The sequence below is a fragment of the Platalea leucorodia genome, assembly GCF_965183815.1.
Source record: "Platalea leucorodia genome assembly, contig: HAP1_HAP1_SCAFFOLD_505, whole genome shotgun sequence".
NCBI lineage: Eukaryota > Metazoa > Chordata > Aves > Pelecaniformes > Threskiornithidae > Platalea > Platalea leucorodia.
The window spans coordinates 22587-34761 of NW_028121092.1; the positions used below are offsets into that span (position 1 = coordinate 22587).

At 77.9% G+C, this 12175-nt stretch overlaps 2 protein-coding genes across 2 annotated transcripts; one reads left to right on the plus strand and one right to left on the minus strand.

Annotated features, from left to right (window-relative positions):
- Window positions 1-432: 432 nt before the first annotated feature.
- Window positions 433-6678, plus strand: LOC309604239 (uncharacterized protein; the record flags this gene model as incomplete). Its single annotated transcript, XM_082339167.1, has 11 exons — window positions 433-506; window positions 1055-1209; window positions 1313-1391; window positions 2331-2442; window positions 3053-3140; window positions 3909-4103; window positions 4432-4498; window positions 4569-4807; window positions 5598-5649; window positions 5728-5896; window positions 6649-6678. 11 exons carry the CDS (start codon window positions 433-435, stop codon window positions 6676-6678), a joined length of 1260 nt encoding a protein of 419 aa, XP_082195293.1.
- A 288-nt stretch (window positions 6679-6966) lies between these two features.
- On the minus strand, window positions 6967-12162 carry LOC309604240 (importin-4-like; the record flags this gene model as incomplete). The annotated part of the gene is made up of 7 exons (XM_082339168.1): window positions 12051-12162; window positions 11814-11937; window positions 11508-11720; window positions 10742-10859; window positions 9703-9805; window positions 8763-8837; window positions 6967-7010 (listed from the first exon to the last, which is right to left on the minus strand). The coding sequence occupies exons 3-7, from the start codon at window positions 11546-11548 to the stop codon at window positions 6967-6969; spliced, it is 381 nt and encodes a 126-aa protein (XP_082195294.1). The 5' UTR covers window positions 11549-11720; window positions 11814-11937; window positions 12051-12162.
- Between the last annotated feature and the right edge of the window lie 13 nt (window positions 12163-12175).

The window sequence follows — 12175 nt, forward strand, 5'->3', positions numbered from 1 at the left end:
CCCGTAATTTATTGATTTTTTAATCGGGCGGAGCTGGGGTTGCGGGGCCTCTCAGTTCCTCTGTCGAAGGCGGATTTGTTCCTCGGGCCAGCCGCCGCCATGTTCTACTACCCGGCGGTGCTGCAGCGGCACACGGGCTGCTTCGGCACCATCTGGTACGGGGGGGTTGGGGGGGGGTTGGGGGGGGTTGGGGGCGGGTTTTTTGGGGCGAATCGGGCCGATCCCGGGTGCGTTTGTCCCCAGGCTGGCGGCCACCTGCAGCTCGCGGCTCCTGCGCAGAGAGTACCTGGGGGTGGACGTGCCCCGCGCCTGGTACGGGGCGGGGGGGGGGCGGGGGTGGGGTTCGCCCGGCGCCGTTTGGGGGCGTTTTGGGGGATTTTGGGGCGTTTTAATAAACGGGGGGGGGGGGGGGGGGGGGGGTCACGTGGGGCGATGGCCGCCGCCCTGGCCCCGCCCCCGGCCTGTCTGTCTGCCCCTCAGCGGGGCGGGGAGGCCGTTCGTGATTGGTTGAGGGGGCTGGGGGGACCCGCCCCCCCTCCTCCCCCGGAGCTCCGCCCACCCCCCGGAGCTCTGTCACCGTGGCCCCGCCCCCCCTTCTCCCGTAACCCCGCCCCCCTTCTCCCGTAACCCCGCCCCCTTCTCACGTAACCCCGCCCCCTTCTCACGTAACACTGCCCCCTTCCTCATGACCCCGCCCCCTTCCTCGTGACCCCGCCCCTTCCCCGTAACCCCTTCTCCCGTGATCCCGCCCCTTCCCCGTAACCCCGCCCCCTCCCCGTAGCCCCGCCCCTTCCCTGTAACCACGCCTTTCCCCCGTAGCCCCGCCTTTTCCCCGTAGCCCCGCCCCTTCCCCATAACCCCACCCCTTCCCATAACCCCGCCCTTTCCCCATAACCCCGCCCCCATGACCCCGCCCCTTCCCCGTAGCCCCGCCCCCTCCCCGTAACCCCACCCCCATAACCCCGCCCCCTCCCCGTAGCCCCGCCCCCTCCCCGTAGCCCCGCCCCTTCCCCGTAACCCCGCCCCCTCCCAGCCCTGTCTGTCTTCCCCTCAGCGAGGCGGTGACGGCGTTCGTGATTGGCCGGGGCGGCTGGGAGGACCCGCCCCCTCCGGCCGGGGCCCCGCCCCCCCGCTGCTCCCTCTACCTGGCGGCGCTGCTGCAGCTGGGGCTGGCGCGGGTCTACGGGCGGCAGTGCGGCCTGCTGCTGGGTGCGCCGTGGGGCGGCTGTGGGGCACGGTGTGGGGCAGGGTGTGGGGCGGGGTGCGGGGCGGGGTGCGGGGCTGACGGGCCCCTCTCCCCCGGGGCGCTCAGAGGAGGCGGCGCAGGTCCTGGAGCGGCTGCACCGGGCCCGGCCCCCCCCCAACATCGACATCAGCCCCCCCCGCCGTGAGTCAGCCCCACAGCGCCCCACACCGCCCCATAGCTGCCCCATGGCCGCCCCATGGCCCCCCAGCACTGCCCCACAGCCCCCCCCACTGCCCCATAGCACCCCAAAACTGCCCACGCTGCCCTATAGCCCCCCAGTGCCCCATAGCCACCCCCCAGTGCCCCATAGCTGCCCCATAGCCCCCCCACAGTGCCCCATAGCTCCCCCAGTGCCCCATAACCCCTCCCCCCAACCCCCTGCTGCCCCAAAGCTGCCCCATAGCTGCCTCCAGTGCCCCATAGCCCCTCCCCAGCCCCCCACTGCCCCATAGCTGCCCCATAGCCCCTCCCCCAGCCCCCCCACTGCCCCATAGCTGCCCCATAGCTGCCCCATAGCCCCCTCCAGCCCCCCACTGCCCATAGCTGCCCCATAGCCCCTCCCCCAGCCCCCCCACTGCCCCATAGCTGCCCATAGCTGCCCATAGCCCCTCCCCCAGCCCCCCCCACTGCCCCATAGCTGCCCCATAGCCCCTCCCCCAGCCCCCCCACTGCCCCATAGCTGCCCCATAGCTGCCCCATAGCCCCCTCCAGCCCCCCCACTGCCCCATAGCTGCCCCATAGCCCCTCCCCCAGCCCCCCCCACTGCCCCCATAGCTTGCCCCATAGCTGCCCCATAGCCCTCCCCCAGCCCCCCCACTGCCCCATAGCTGCCCCATAGCCCCTCCCCCAGCCCCCCCACTGCCCCATAGCCGCCCCATAGCCCCCCCAGCCCCCCCACTGCCCCATAGCTGCCCCATAGCCCCTCCCCCAGCCCCCCCACTGCCCCATAGCTGCCCCATAGCCCCTCCCCCAGCCCCCCCACTGCCCCATAGCTGCCCCATAGCCCCTCCCCAGCCCCCACTGCCCCATAGCTGCCCCATAGCCGCCCCATAGCCCCCCCCCAGCCCCCCCCCGTGCCCCCCAGGCTGCAGCTGGTGGCGGACGCCCGGGCGCTGATGGCGGCGCTGGAGCTGGCCCCCGACCCCTTCTTCGGGGTGATGGGCCCGGGGCTGCCCAGCCCCACGGCGCTGCCCCAGGTACGGCCCCGCTGCCCCACGGCCCCGCTGCCCCACGGCGCCGCTGCCCCACGGCCCCGCTGCCCCACGGCCCCGCCGCCGCCCCACGGCGCGGCCCCACGGCGCCGCCCCACGGCGGGGCCCCACCTCTGCCCCCCTCCCCCCAGGTGCGGCGGCTGCTGGAGGAGCTCCCGCCCCCCCCGGGTGAGCGCTGCCCCCCAAGTGTGGGGCTGGGCCCCCCGAGCGTGGGGCTGGCTTGACCCCTCCCCCTCTCGCCCCCCCCCAGGGCCCCCCCCGACCGTGTCCCCCGAGAGCATCACCCTGCGGGAGCCCGAGCTGCCCCTGCTGCCGGCCCTCGAGGTGGGGCTGCCCCACGGCGGGGGGGGGGGGGGGGCTGCCCCACGGCGGGGGGGCTGCCCCATAGCGGGGGGGGCTGCCCCATAGCGGGGGGGCTGAGGGATCCCGGGGGGCTGCCCCATAGCGGGGGGGCTGCCCCATAGCGGGGGGGCTGAGGGATCCCGGGGGGCTGCCCCATAGTGGGGGGGCTGCCCCATGGCGGGGAGGGGGGGGGTTGGGGGGCGGGGGCATGGGGGGGCTGTGCCCCCCCCCCCGCCGTGGGGCTGCCCCACAGCGCTGTGGGGCGCAGGAGGAGCTGCCGGAGGTGACGGCGCGGGAGCTGCAGCTGCTGGCCGAGGCGGAGGGCGAGCTGCTGCCCCCCGGTGCGGGCGGGGGGCGCTTGGGGGGCGGGGGGGGCGCTTGGGGGTCTGGGGTTGGGGCTGTTGGGGGGTGTTTGGGACTCTGGCGGGACTTGGGGGGCAGGGGGGGCGCTTGGGGGGCGGGGGGGGCACTTGGGGGGCAGGGGGGCACTTGGGGGGCACTTGGGGGGCAGGGCTGTTGGGGGGTGTTTGGGAGGCTGGTGGCACTTGGGGGGCGGGGGGGCACTTAGGGGTCTGGGGGGCACTTGGGGGGCACTTGGAGGGCACTTGGGGGTCTGGGGGGGCACTTGGGGGGCGGGGGCACTTGGGGGTCTGGGGGGCACTTGGGGGGCAGGGGGGCACTTAGAGGGCACTTGGGGGTCTGGGGGGGCACTTGGGGGGCAGGGGGGCAGTGGGGGGGCACTTGGGGGGCGGGGGGGGCACTTGTAGGTCCGGGGGACGACGACTTGGGGGTCTGGGGGGGGCACTTGGGGGGCACTTGGGGGTCTGGGGGGGCACTTGGGGGTCTGGGGGGGGCACTTGGGGGGCGGGGGCCACTCGTGGGCCCCAGCCCCACGGCGCGGCTGCCCCGGCCCCCCAGTGGAGGAGCTCCCGGAGGTCCCGGCCCCGCCCCCGCCCCTGGGTGAGCGCTTGGGGGGCAGCGGGGGGGGGGGGGGGGGGCACTTGGGGGGCAGCGGGGGGGGCACTTGGGGGGCAGCCCCTCACCGCTCCCCTCCCCCCGCAGCCCCCCGGCCCCCCGAGGAGCCCAGCCTGCCCCCGCCCCCCCCCGAGGTAGGTGTGGGGCGGCCGTGGGGCAGCCGTGGGGCAGCCGTGGGGCGGCCGTGGGGCGGCCGGCGCTGACCCCCGCCCCCCCAGGCGCCCCCCCGCCGCCGCCGCCGCCCGCCCCACATCGACCCCCAGCCCCAGATCCCCCAGCCGGATTTCCAGGCCCAGCTGCTGCGGCCCCGCGGCCACTGCCGGCCCCTGGTGAGCGGCCACGGGGCGAGCCCCGCCCCGCGGGGTGCCCCACATCTGTGGGGTGCCCCACATCTATGGGGTGAGCCCCACATCTATGGGGTGAGCCCCGCCCCCGCGGGGTGCCCCACATCTGTGGGGTGCCCCACATCCCTGGGGTGAGCCCCACATCTATGGGGTGAGCCCCGCCTCCGCGGGGTGCCCCACATCTATGGGGTGAGCCCCACATCCCTGGGGTGAGCCCCACATCTATGGGGCGAGCCCCGCCCCCGCGGGGTGCCCCACATCTGTGGGGCGAGCCCCACATCTATGGGGCGGCCCCCGCCCCCCCCCCCCCCAGGTGCTGCTGGAGCCGCCCCCCAAGCGGCGCCGCGCCCCCGCCGAGCTGCTGCAGACCCCCGCGGGCGGTGAGGAGCCCCTCCCCCACCCCCGCCCCTCCCCCACCCCCCACCCCCTGACCCTCCCCTCCCCCCCCAGGCCGGCTGCCCCCCGAGCTGCGGGGGCTGTGGGGCCGCTGCGCCCGCCCCCCGCCCGCGGCGCCCCCGGAGCTGCCCAGCGAGGTGGAGGTGAGGCCCCGGCCCCACGGCGGCCCCACGGCGGCCCCAGGGCGGCGGCGCTGGGGGGGGCCCGGCCCCACGGCGCCCTGACGGGGGGGTCCCGGCCCCAGGTGCTGCGGGAGGCGCTGGAGCCCAGCCTGCCCGCCCTGCCCTCCCTGGGTGAGCCGCGCTATGGGGCGGCTATGGGGCGGCTATGGGGCGGTTATGGGGCGGCTGGGGGGCGCTATGGGGCGGCTGGGGGCGCTGGGGGGGAGCTCTGGGGCGCTATGGGGTGGCTATGGGGCGGCTGGGGGGCGCTATGGGGTGGCTATGGGGTGGCTATGGGGCGGCTGGGGGGCGCTATGGGGTGGCTATGGGGCGGCTATGGGGCGGCCGGGGGGGTGGCTATGGGGCGGCTATGGGGCGCTATGGGGCGGCTGGGGGGGAGCTCTGGGGCGCTATGGGGTGGCTATGGGGCGGCTGGGGGGCGCTATGGGGTGGCTATGGGGCGCTATGGGGCGCTATGGGGCGGCTGGGGGGCGCTATGGGGCGGCTATGGGGCGGCTGGGGGGCAGGTCCGGGTTGCTATGGGTCACCGTAGGTTGCTATGGGGCAGCTGTGGGGCGGCTGGGGGGTGCCATGGGGCGGCTATGGGGTGGGTCCGGGTTGCTATGGGTCACCGTAGGTTGCTATGGGGCGGCTCTGGGGCGCTATGGGGCAGCTGGGGGGCACCAGGGGGTCGCTGTGGGGCACCACCCGTTGCTGTGGGGCGGGCGTGGGGCTGCTGTGGGTCAATGGGCGTTGCTATGGTGGGGCCGGGGGTCGCTGTGGGGCCCCAGGGGTGGCTGTGGGTCACCGCCCGCTGCTGTGGGGCGGCTGTGGGGCTGCTGTGGCGGGGCCGGGGGGCCGCCGCGGGGCGGCTGTGGGGCAGGAGGGGCGGCCGTGGGTCACCGCGCTCCCCCCGCCCCAGAGGTGACGCTGGAGGCGCTGGAGGAGGAGCTGCCGCCCCCCGAGGAGCGACGGTGAGCGGGGGGGGGGGAGGGGGCGGCCGACTTGGGGGGCGACTTGGGGGGCAGCGCCTGAGCCCCGCCCCCCCGCAGCCCCCCGCCGCCCCCCCCGCCGCTGCCCGAGCTGCCCGAGCTGCCCCCCGCCGCCGCCCCCGACGCGGCCGCGCTGCGCAGGTCAGTGCCCCACGGCGGCCCCACGGCGGCCCCACAGCGCCCCACGGCAGCCCCACAGCGCCCCACGGCGGCCCCACGGCGACCCACGGTGCCCCACGGCGCCCCACGGCGGCCCACGGCAGCCCCACGGCGGCCCCACGGCGCCCCACGGCGCCCCACAGCAGCCCCACGGCGCCCCACAGCGCCCCACAGCGCCCCACGGCGGCCCCACGGCTCCCCACGGCGGCCCCACGGCGCCCCACGGTGCCCCACGGCGCCCCACGGCGGCCCCACGGCGCCCCACAGCGCCCCACGGCGGCCCCACGGCGCCCCACGGCGCCCCACGGCAGCCCCACGGCGCCCCACAGCGCCCCACGGCAGCCCCACAGCGCCCCACAGCGCCCCACAGCGCCCCACAGCGCCCCACGGCAGCCCCACGGCGCCCCACATCGGCCCCACGGCGGCCCCACGGCGCCCCACAGCGCCCCACGGCGCCCCACGGCGCCCCACATCGGCCCCACGGCGGCCCCACGGCGCCCCACAGTGCCCCACGGCGCCCCACGGCGGCCCCACGGCGGCTCCCCCCCGCAGGCTGGTGGCGGCGGCGGCGCGGCGGCCGGGGGGCGCGGAGCTGGGGGCGCTGCTGCCCCCCGGGGCCCCCCGCGGCCTGGTGGGGCGCCTCTTCTACCTCTGCCTGGGTGAGTTGGGGGGCGGCCCCACACTTGGGGGGCAGCCCCGCGCGGGGGGGGGGAGGGGCGCGCCCACCCCCCCAGCGGCGGCGCCCGCTCTTGCCCTGCTCCCCCACCCCCACCCCCGCCCCCGCTGTGGGGCTGCCCCCCAAGTGTGGGGCCGCCCCCCAAGTGTGGGGCCGCCCCCCAAGTGTGGGGCTGACCCCCGCCCCCCCCCCAGAGCTGTGCGGCGCCGGCTGGCTGCGGCTGGAGCAGGCCCGGCCCTTCGGCCCCATCGCCGTGGGGCCGGGCCCCCGCGGGCCCCCCCCGCCCTCCCCCGCCGTGGGGCGGGAGGCCCCGCCCCCCTCCCCCCGCCCCCGCCCCCATTAAACCCGCGGGGGGAGGGGCGGCCCCACGCGCACCACGGCCTCTGCCCCCACCGCCTTTATTGCCCCGCCCCCGCGCCGCGGGGGAGGGGGGGGGGGGGGAACGGGACGTCGCCGCGATGACCTCACGCCGATGACGTCAGCAGGTTCCCGGGGCGTCGGCCAGGCCCTGGGGGGGGGGGGGGGGGGGGGGGGGAACCGGCCGTGAGGTCACGGGGCGTGGCCACCATGACGTCACGGGGAGGGGAGGAGGGGGAGGGGCGGAGGGGTGGGGGCGGGGGGTGGACTTGGGGGGCGGGGCTGGACTTGGGGGCGGGGCGTTCATCGGGGGGCGGGGCGTTCCTCGGGGGGCGGGGCGTTACTCAGGGGGTGGGGCTGGACTTGGGGGTGGGGCTGGACTTGGGGGCGGGGCTGGACTTGGGGGCGGGGCTGGACTTGGGGGGCGGGGCGTTACTTGGGGGCGGGGCTGGACTTGGGGGCGGGGCTGGACTTGGCGGGGCGGGGCTGGACTTGGCGGGGCGTTCCTCGGGGGGCGGGGCTGGACTTGGGGGCGGGGCGTTACTGGGGGCGGGGCGTTGCTCGGGGGGCGGGGCTGTGCTCGGGGGGCGGGGCTGTACTCGGGGGGCGGGGCGTTCCTGGGGGCGGGGCGTTCCTTGGGGGGCGGGGCTGTACTCGGGGGGCGGGGCGTTCCCGGGGGCGGGGCCTCACCAGGGCCTGGCGCAGGCGGGCGGCCTCGCCGTGGGGCAGCCGCGCCAGCCCCTCCTCGAAGGCCGTGGGGCGGCTGCCCCCCACCTCCCGCAGCAGCCCCAGCACCCCCCGCCTCCAGCTCTGGGGGGCGGGGGGGGTCAGGGCCCCCCGCCCCCCCCTCTGACCCCCAAGTGCTCCCCCCCCCCGCCCCACCTCTGACCCCCCCAAACCGCCCCCCCCAGCCCCCACGTCTGACCCCCAACCGCCCCCCCCCGCCCCACCTCTGACCCCCAACCGCCCCCCCCCCCCCCCCCCGCCCCCAACCTCTGACTCCCAAGTGCTCCCCCCCCCCCCCCCCGACCCCACCTCTGACCCCCAACCGCCCCTCCCGCCCCACGTCTGACCCCCAACCGCCCCCCCCGCCCCCACGTCTGACCCCCAACCGCCCCCCCCCGCCCCACATCTGACCCCCAACCCGCCCCCCCCAGCCCCACCTCTGACCCCCAACCGCCCCCCCCCCCGCCCCACGTCTGACCCCCCAACCGCCCCCCCCCAGCCCCACCTCTGACCCCCAACCCCCGCCCCCCCCGCCCCACATCTGACCCCCAACCCGCCCCCCCCCCCGCCCCACCTCTGACTCCCAAGTGCCCCCCCCAGCCCCAGAATTTGACCCCCCAAGTGCCCCCCCACCGCCCCACGTCTGACCCCCAACCGCCCCCCCCCGCCCCACCTCTGACCCCCAAGTGCCCCCCCCGCCCCACGTCTGACCCCCAACCGCCCCCCCCCGCCCCACCTCTGACTCCCAAGTGCCCCCCCAGCCCCAGATTTGACCCCCAACCGCCCCCCCGCCCCACGTCTGACCCCCAAGTGCCCCCCCCCCCCGCCCCACATCTGACCCCCACAACCGCCCCCCCCAGCCCCAGATCTGACCCCCAAGTGCCCCCCCCCGCCCCACTCTCCCCCCCCCCCCCGGTGCCCCCCCCCGCCCCACATCCGACCCCCGGTGCCCCCCCCCCCGCCCCACATCCCCCCCATGGAGCCCCCCCGTGCCCCACATCTCCCCCCATGGAGCCCCCCCCCGCCCCACATCTCCCCCCCCCGGTGCCCCCCCCGCCCCACATCCCCCCCATGGAGCCCCCCCCCGCCCCACATCTCCCCCCCCCCCCCGCCCCCCCCCCCGCCCCACATCTCCCCCATGGAGCCCCCCCGTGCCCCCCCCCCCCCCCCCCCGTACCGGGGGGCAGGCGCCCCGCCTCCCCACGACGCTGCCCGCAGGCCCGGGGCAGCTCGGCCGCGTGCGCCCACAGCTGGGGGGGGCGGGGGGGGTCAGGGGGGCCCGGGACCCCCAGTGCCCCCCCAGTCCCTCCCAGTGCCCCCCAGTGCCCCCCCAGTGCCCCATAGGGGCCCCCAGTGCCCCCCCAGTCCCTCCCAGTGCCCCCCAGTCCTTCCCAGTGCCCCCCAGTGCCCCATAGGGACCCCAGTGCCCCCCCAGTCCCTCCCAGTGCCCTCCCACTCCCTCCCAGTCCTTCCCAGTGCCCCCCAGTGCCCCATAGGGACCCCCAGTGCCCCCCCCAGTCCCTCCCAGTGCCCTCCCACTCCCTCCCAGTCCTTCCCAGTGCCCCCCAGTGCCCCATAGGGGACCCCCCAGTCCCTCCCAGTGCCCCCATTCCCCCTCCCAGTCCCTCCCAGTGCCCCCCCCAGTGCCCCATAGAGACCCCCCAGTCCCTCCCAGTGCCCCCCAGTGCCCCCCCCAGTGCCCCATAGGGGCCCCAGTGCCCCCCCAGTCCCTCCCAGTGCCCCCCCAGTCCTTCCCAGTGCCCCAAAGGGGCCCCCAGTGCCCCCACACTCCCAGTGTCTCCCAGTCCTTCCCAGTGCCCCCCAGTGCCCCATAGGGACCCCCAGTGCCCCCCCAGTCCCTCCCAGTGCCCTCCCACTCCCTCCCAGTCCTTCCCAGTGCCCCCCAGTGCCCCATAGGGACCCCCCAGTCCCTCCCAGTGCCCCCAATTCCCCCTCCCAGTCCCTCCCAGTGCCCCCCCCAGTGCCCCATAGAGACCCCCCAGTCCCTCCCAGTGCCCCCATTCCCCCTCCAGTCCCTCCCAGGCCCCCCCAGTGCCCATAGAGACCCCCCCAGTCCCTCCCAGTCCCTCCCAGTGCCCCCAGTGCGGCTCACCTGGGGGGGGGGTCCCGGCCGTGCACCCCCACCAGGTACTGGAAGACGGGGGGCTCCTCCCCCAGGTCCTGCTCCAGCGGCAGCGCCCCCAGCACCAGCGGCACCACCTGCCCAGTCGCACCAGTACGCACCAGTATGCACCAGTACACCCCCCAGTACGGCCCCAGTCCCTCCCGGTACGGCCCCAGTCCCTCCCAGTGCCCCCCAGTCCCTCCCAGTCCCTCCCAGTGCCCCCCAGTCCCTCCCAGTGCTCTCCCAGTCCCTCCCAGTGCTCTCCCAGTCCCTCCCAGTCCCCCCCAGTACACTCCCAGTCCCTCCCAGCATGCTCCCAGTCCCTCCCAGAGTCCCCCCCAGTACACTCCCAGTTCCTCCCAGCATGCTCCCAGTCCCTCCCAGTCCCCCCCAGTACACTCCCAGTACAGTCCCAGTCCCCCCAATACCCTTCCAGTCCCTCCCAGTACCCCCCAGTACACTCCCAGTACGCCGCAGCCCCCCTCCAGTAGACTCCCAGTGCCCCCCAGTTCCCCCCCCAGTCCCCACCAGCCACCCCAGTCCCCCCCAGTACACTCCCAGTCCTCCCCAGTCCACTCCCAGTCCAGTCCCAGTCCCCCCAATACCCTTCCAGTCCCCCCCAGTCCCTCTCAGTCCCCTCCCAGTCCCCCCCAGTACACTCCCAGTCCCTCCCAGTGCCCCCCAGTCCCTCCCAGTGCTCTCCCCAGTCCCTCCCAGTCCCCCCCAGTACACTCCCAGTTCCTCCCCAGCACGCTCCCAGTCCCTCCCAGTCCCCCCAGTACACTCCCAGCCCCCCCCAGCACGCTCCCAGTCCCCCCCAGTCCCTCTCAGTCCCCTCCCAGTCCCCCCCAGCACGCTCCCAGTCCCCTCCCAGTCCCTCTCAGTCCCCTCCCAGCACGCTCCCAGTCCCTCCCAGTCCCCCCCAGTACACTCCCAGCCCCCCCCAGCACGCTCCCAGCCCCCCCCAGCACGCTCCCAGCCCCCCCCAGCACACTCCCAGTCCCCCCCCAGTGCCCCCAGTGCCCCCGTACCAGCTGGGGCGGCAGCGCCCCCCCGTGCCGCGCCAGGGCGCCGCAGGCGTTGTCCCGCACCCGGCCCGGCCCCTCCCGCGCCAGCGCCCGCCGCAGCACGGCCCCGCCCGGCCACGCCCTGCGCGTCAAGGAAAAGGGGCGGGGCCAACCAGCGGGGCGGGGCCACCCGGGGGGGCGGGGCTACCGAGCGGGGGGCGGGGCCACCCAGCGGGGGGGCGGGGCTACCGAGCGGGGGGGGCGAGGACGGGGCCGCGAGGGCGGGGCTACCGAACGGGGGGGCGGGGCCACGGGGATGGGGATGCGGGGCTACCGACCTGGGGGCGGGGCTGGGGCCGCAGGGGCGGGGACAGGGGTATGGGGGGCGGGGCTACTGAACGGGGGGGGCGGGGCCACCGACCCGGAGGCGGGGCCGGGGCCGCAGGGGCGGGGCTACTGAACGGGGGGGCGGGGCCGCATGGGGTGGGGCTAATGCCTGGAGGGGCGGGGCTAAAGGCGGGGGGCGGGGACAGGGCCGCGGGGGCGGGGCTACAAGCGGGGGCGGGGCCAACCGCCGCGGGGGCGGGGCTTCGAAACGCGGGGGGGCGGGGCCAGGGCAAGAGTGGGCGTTGTTTAGGGCCCGGGGGCGGGGGCCAGGGCCGCGGTGGGCGGGGCCAGGGCGAGGGGGGCTGCGGTCCAGGGCCTGGGGGCGGGGCTTTGGGAGGCGGGGGCGGGGCCAGGGCCGCGGGGGGGCGGGGCCCGGGCGTGGCGGGCGGCGATTGGCGGATACGGTCCGAGGGCGGGGCCGGCGGCCTGGGCCAGGCGCCCCATGGCGAAGAGGGCGTTGCCCCGCACCTCGGGGTGGGGGGTCGCGGGCGGCGGCCGCGCCCAGGGCGGGGCCCAGGCGGGGCAGGAAGGGCGCCAGCCCCGCCCCCAGCCCCGCCCCCGCCTCCCCCAAGATGGCCGCCGCCCACGAGCGCTCCCCCACGCTGCGACGACGGCCCTGGGGGGGGGGAGGGGAGATGGGAGATGGGGGGGGGGGGGGGGTGTCAGCCCCGCCCCCCCCCGCCCCCCCCGCCCCTCCCCCCGCGCTCACCAGGGCGGCCAGGAGCGGGGGCAGGGCCCTCCCGGAAGAGGGGGGCGAAGGCGGCGCCCAGGGCCCCGCCCAGCGCCACCAGCCCCTCCCCCGCCAGCTCCCGCAGCTCCGCCGCCACCTCGGCCTAAGGGGGGGGGGGGGGAGGGGGGGGGGGAGTCAGAAGGGGGGGGGGGGGGGGGCACGGCCCCGGCCCCTCCCCACCCCCCCCCCGGCCTCCCCGCCCCCCCCTCCCCCCACCTGCTCCTCGTCGTCATCGTCCTCCTGCTGCAGGCAGCTCACCTGGGGGGGGGAGGGGCGGGGGGAGGGGCACCCGCCTGGCACCCCAGCCCCCACTGACACCCCCCCCCGCCCCCCCAAATCCC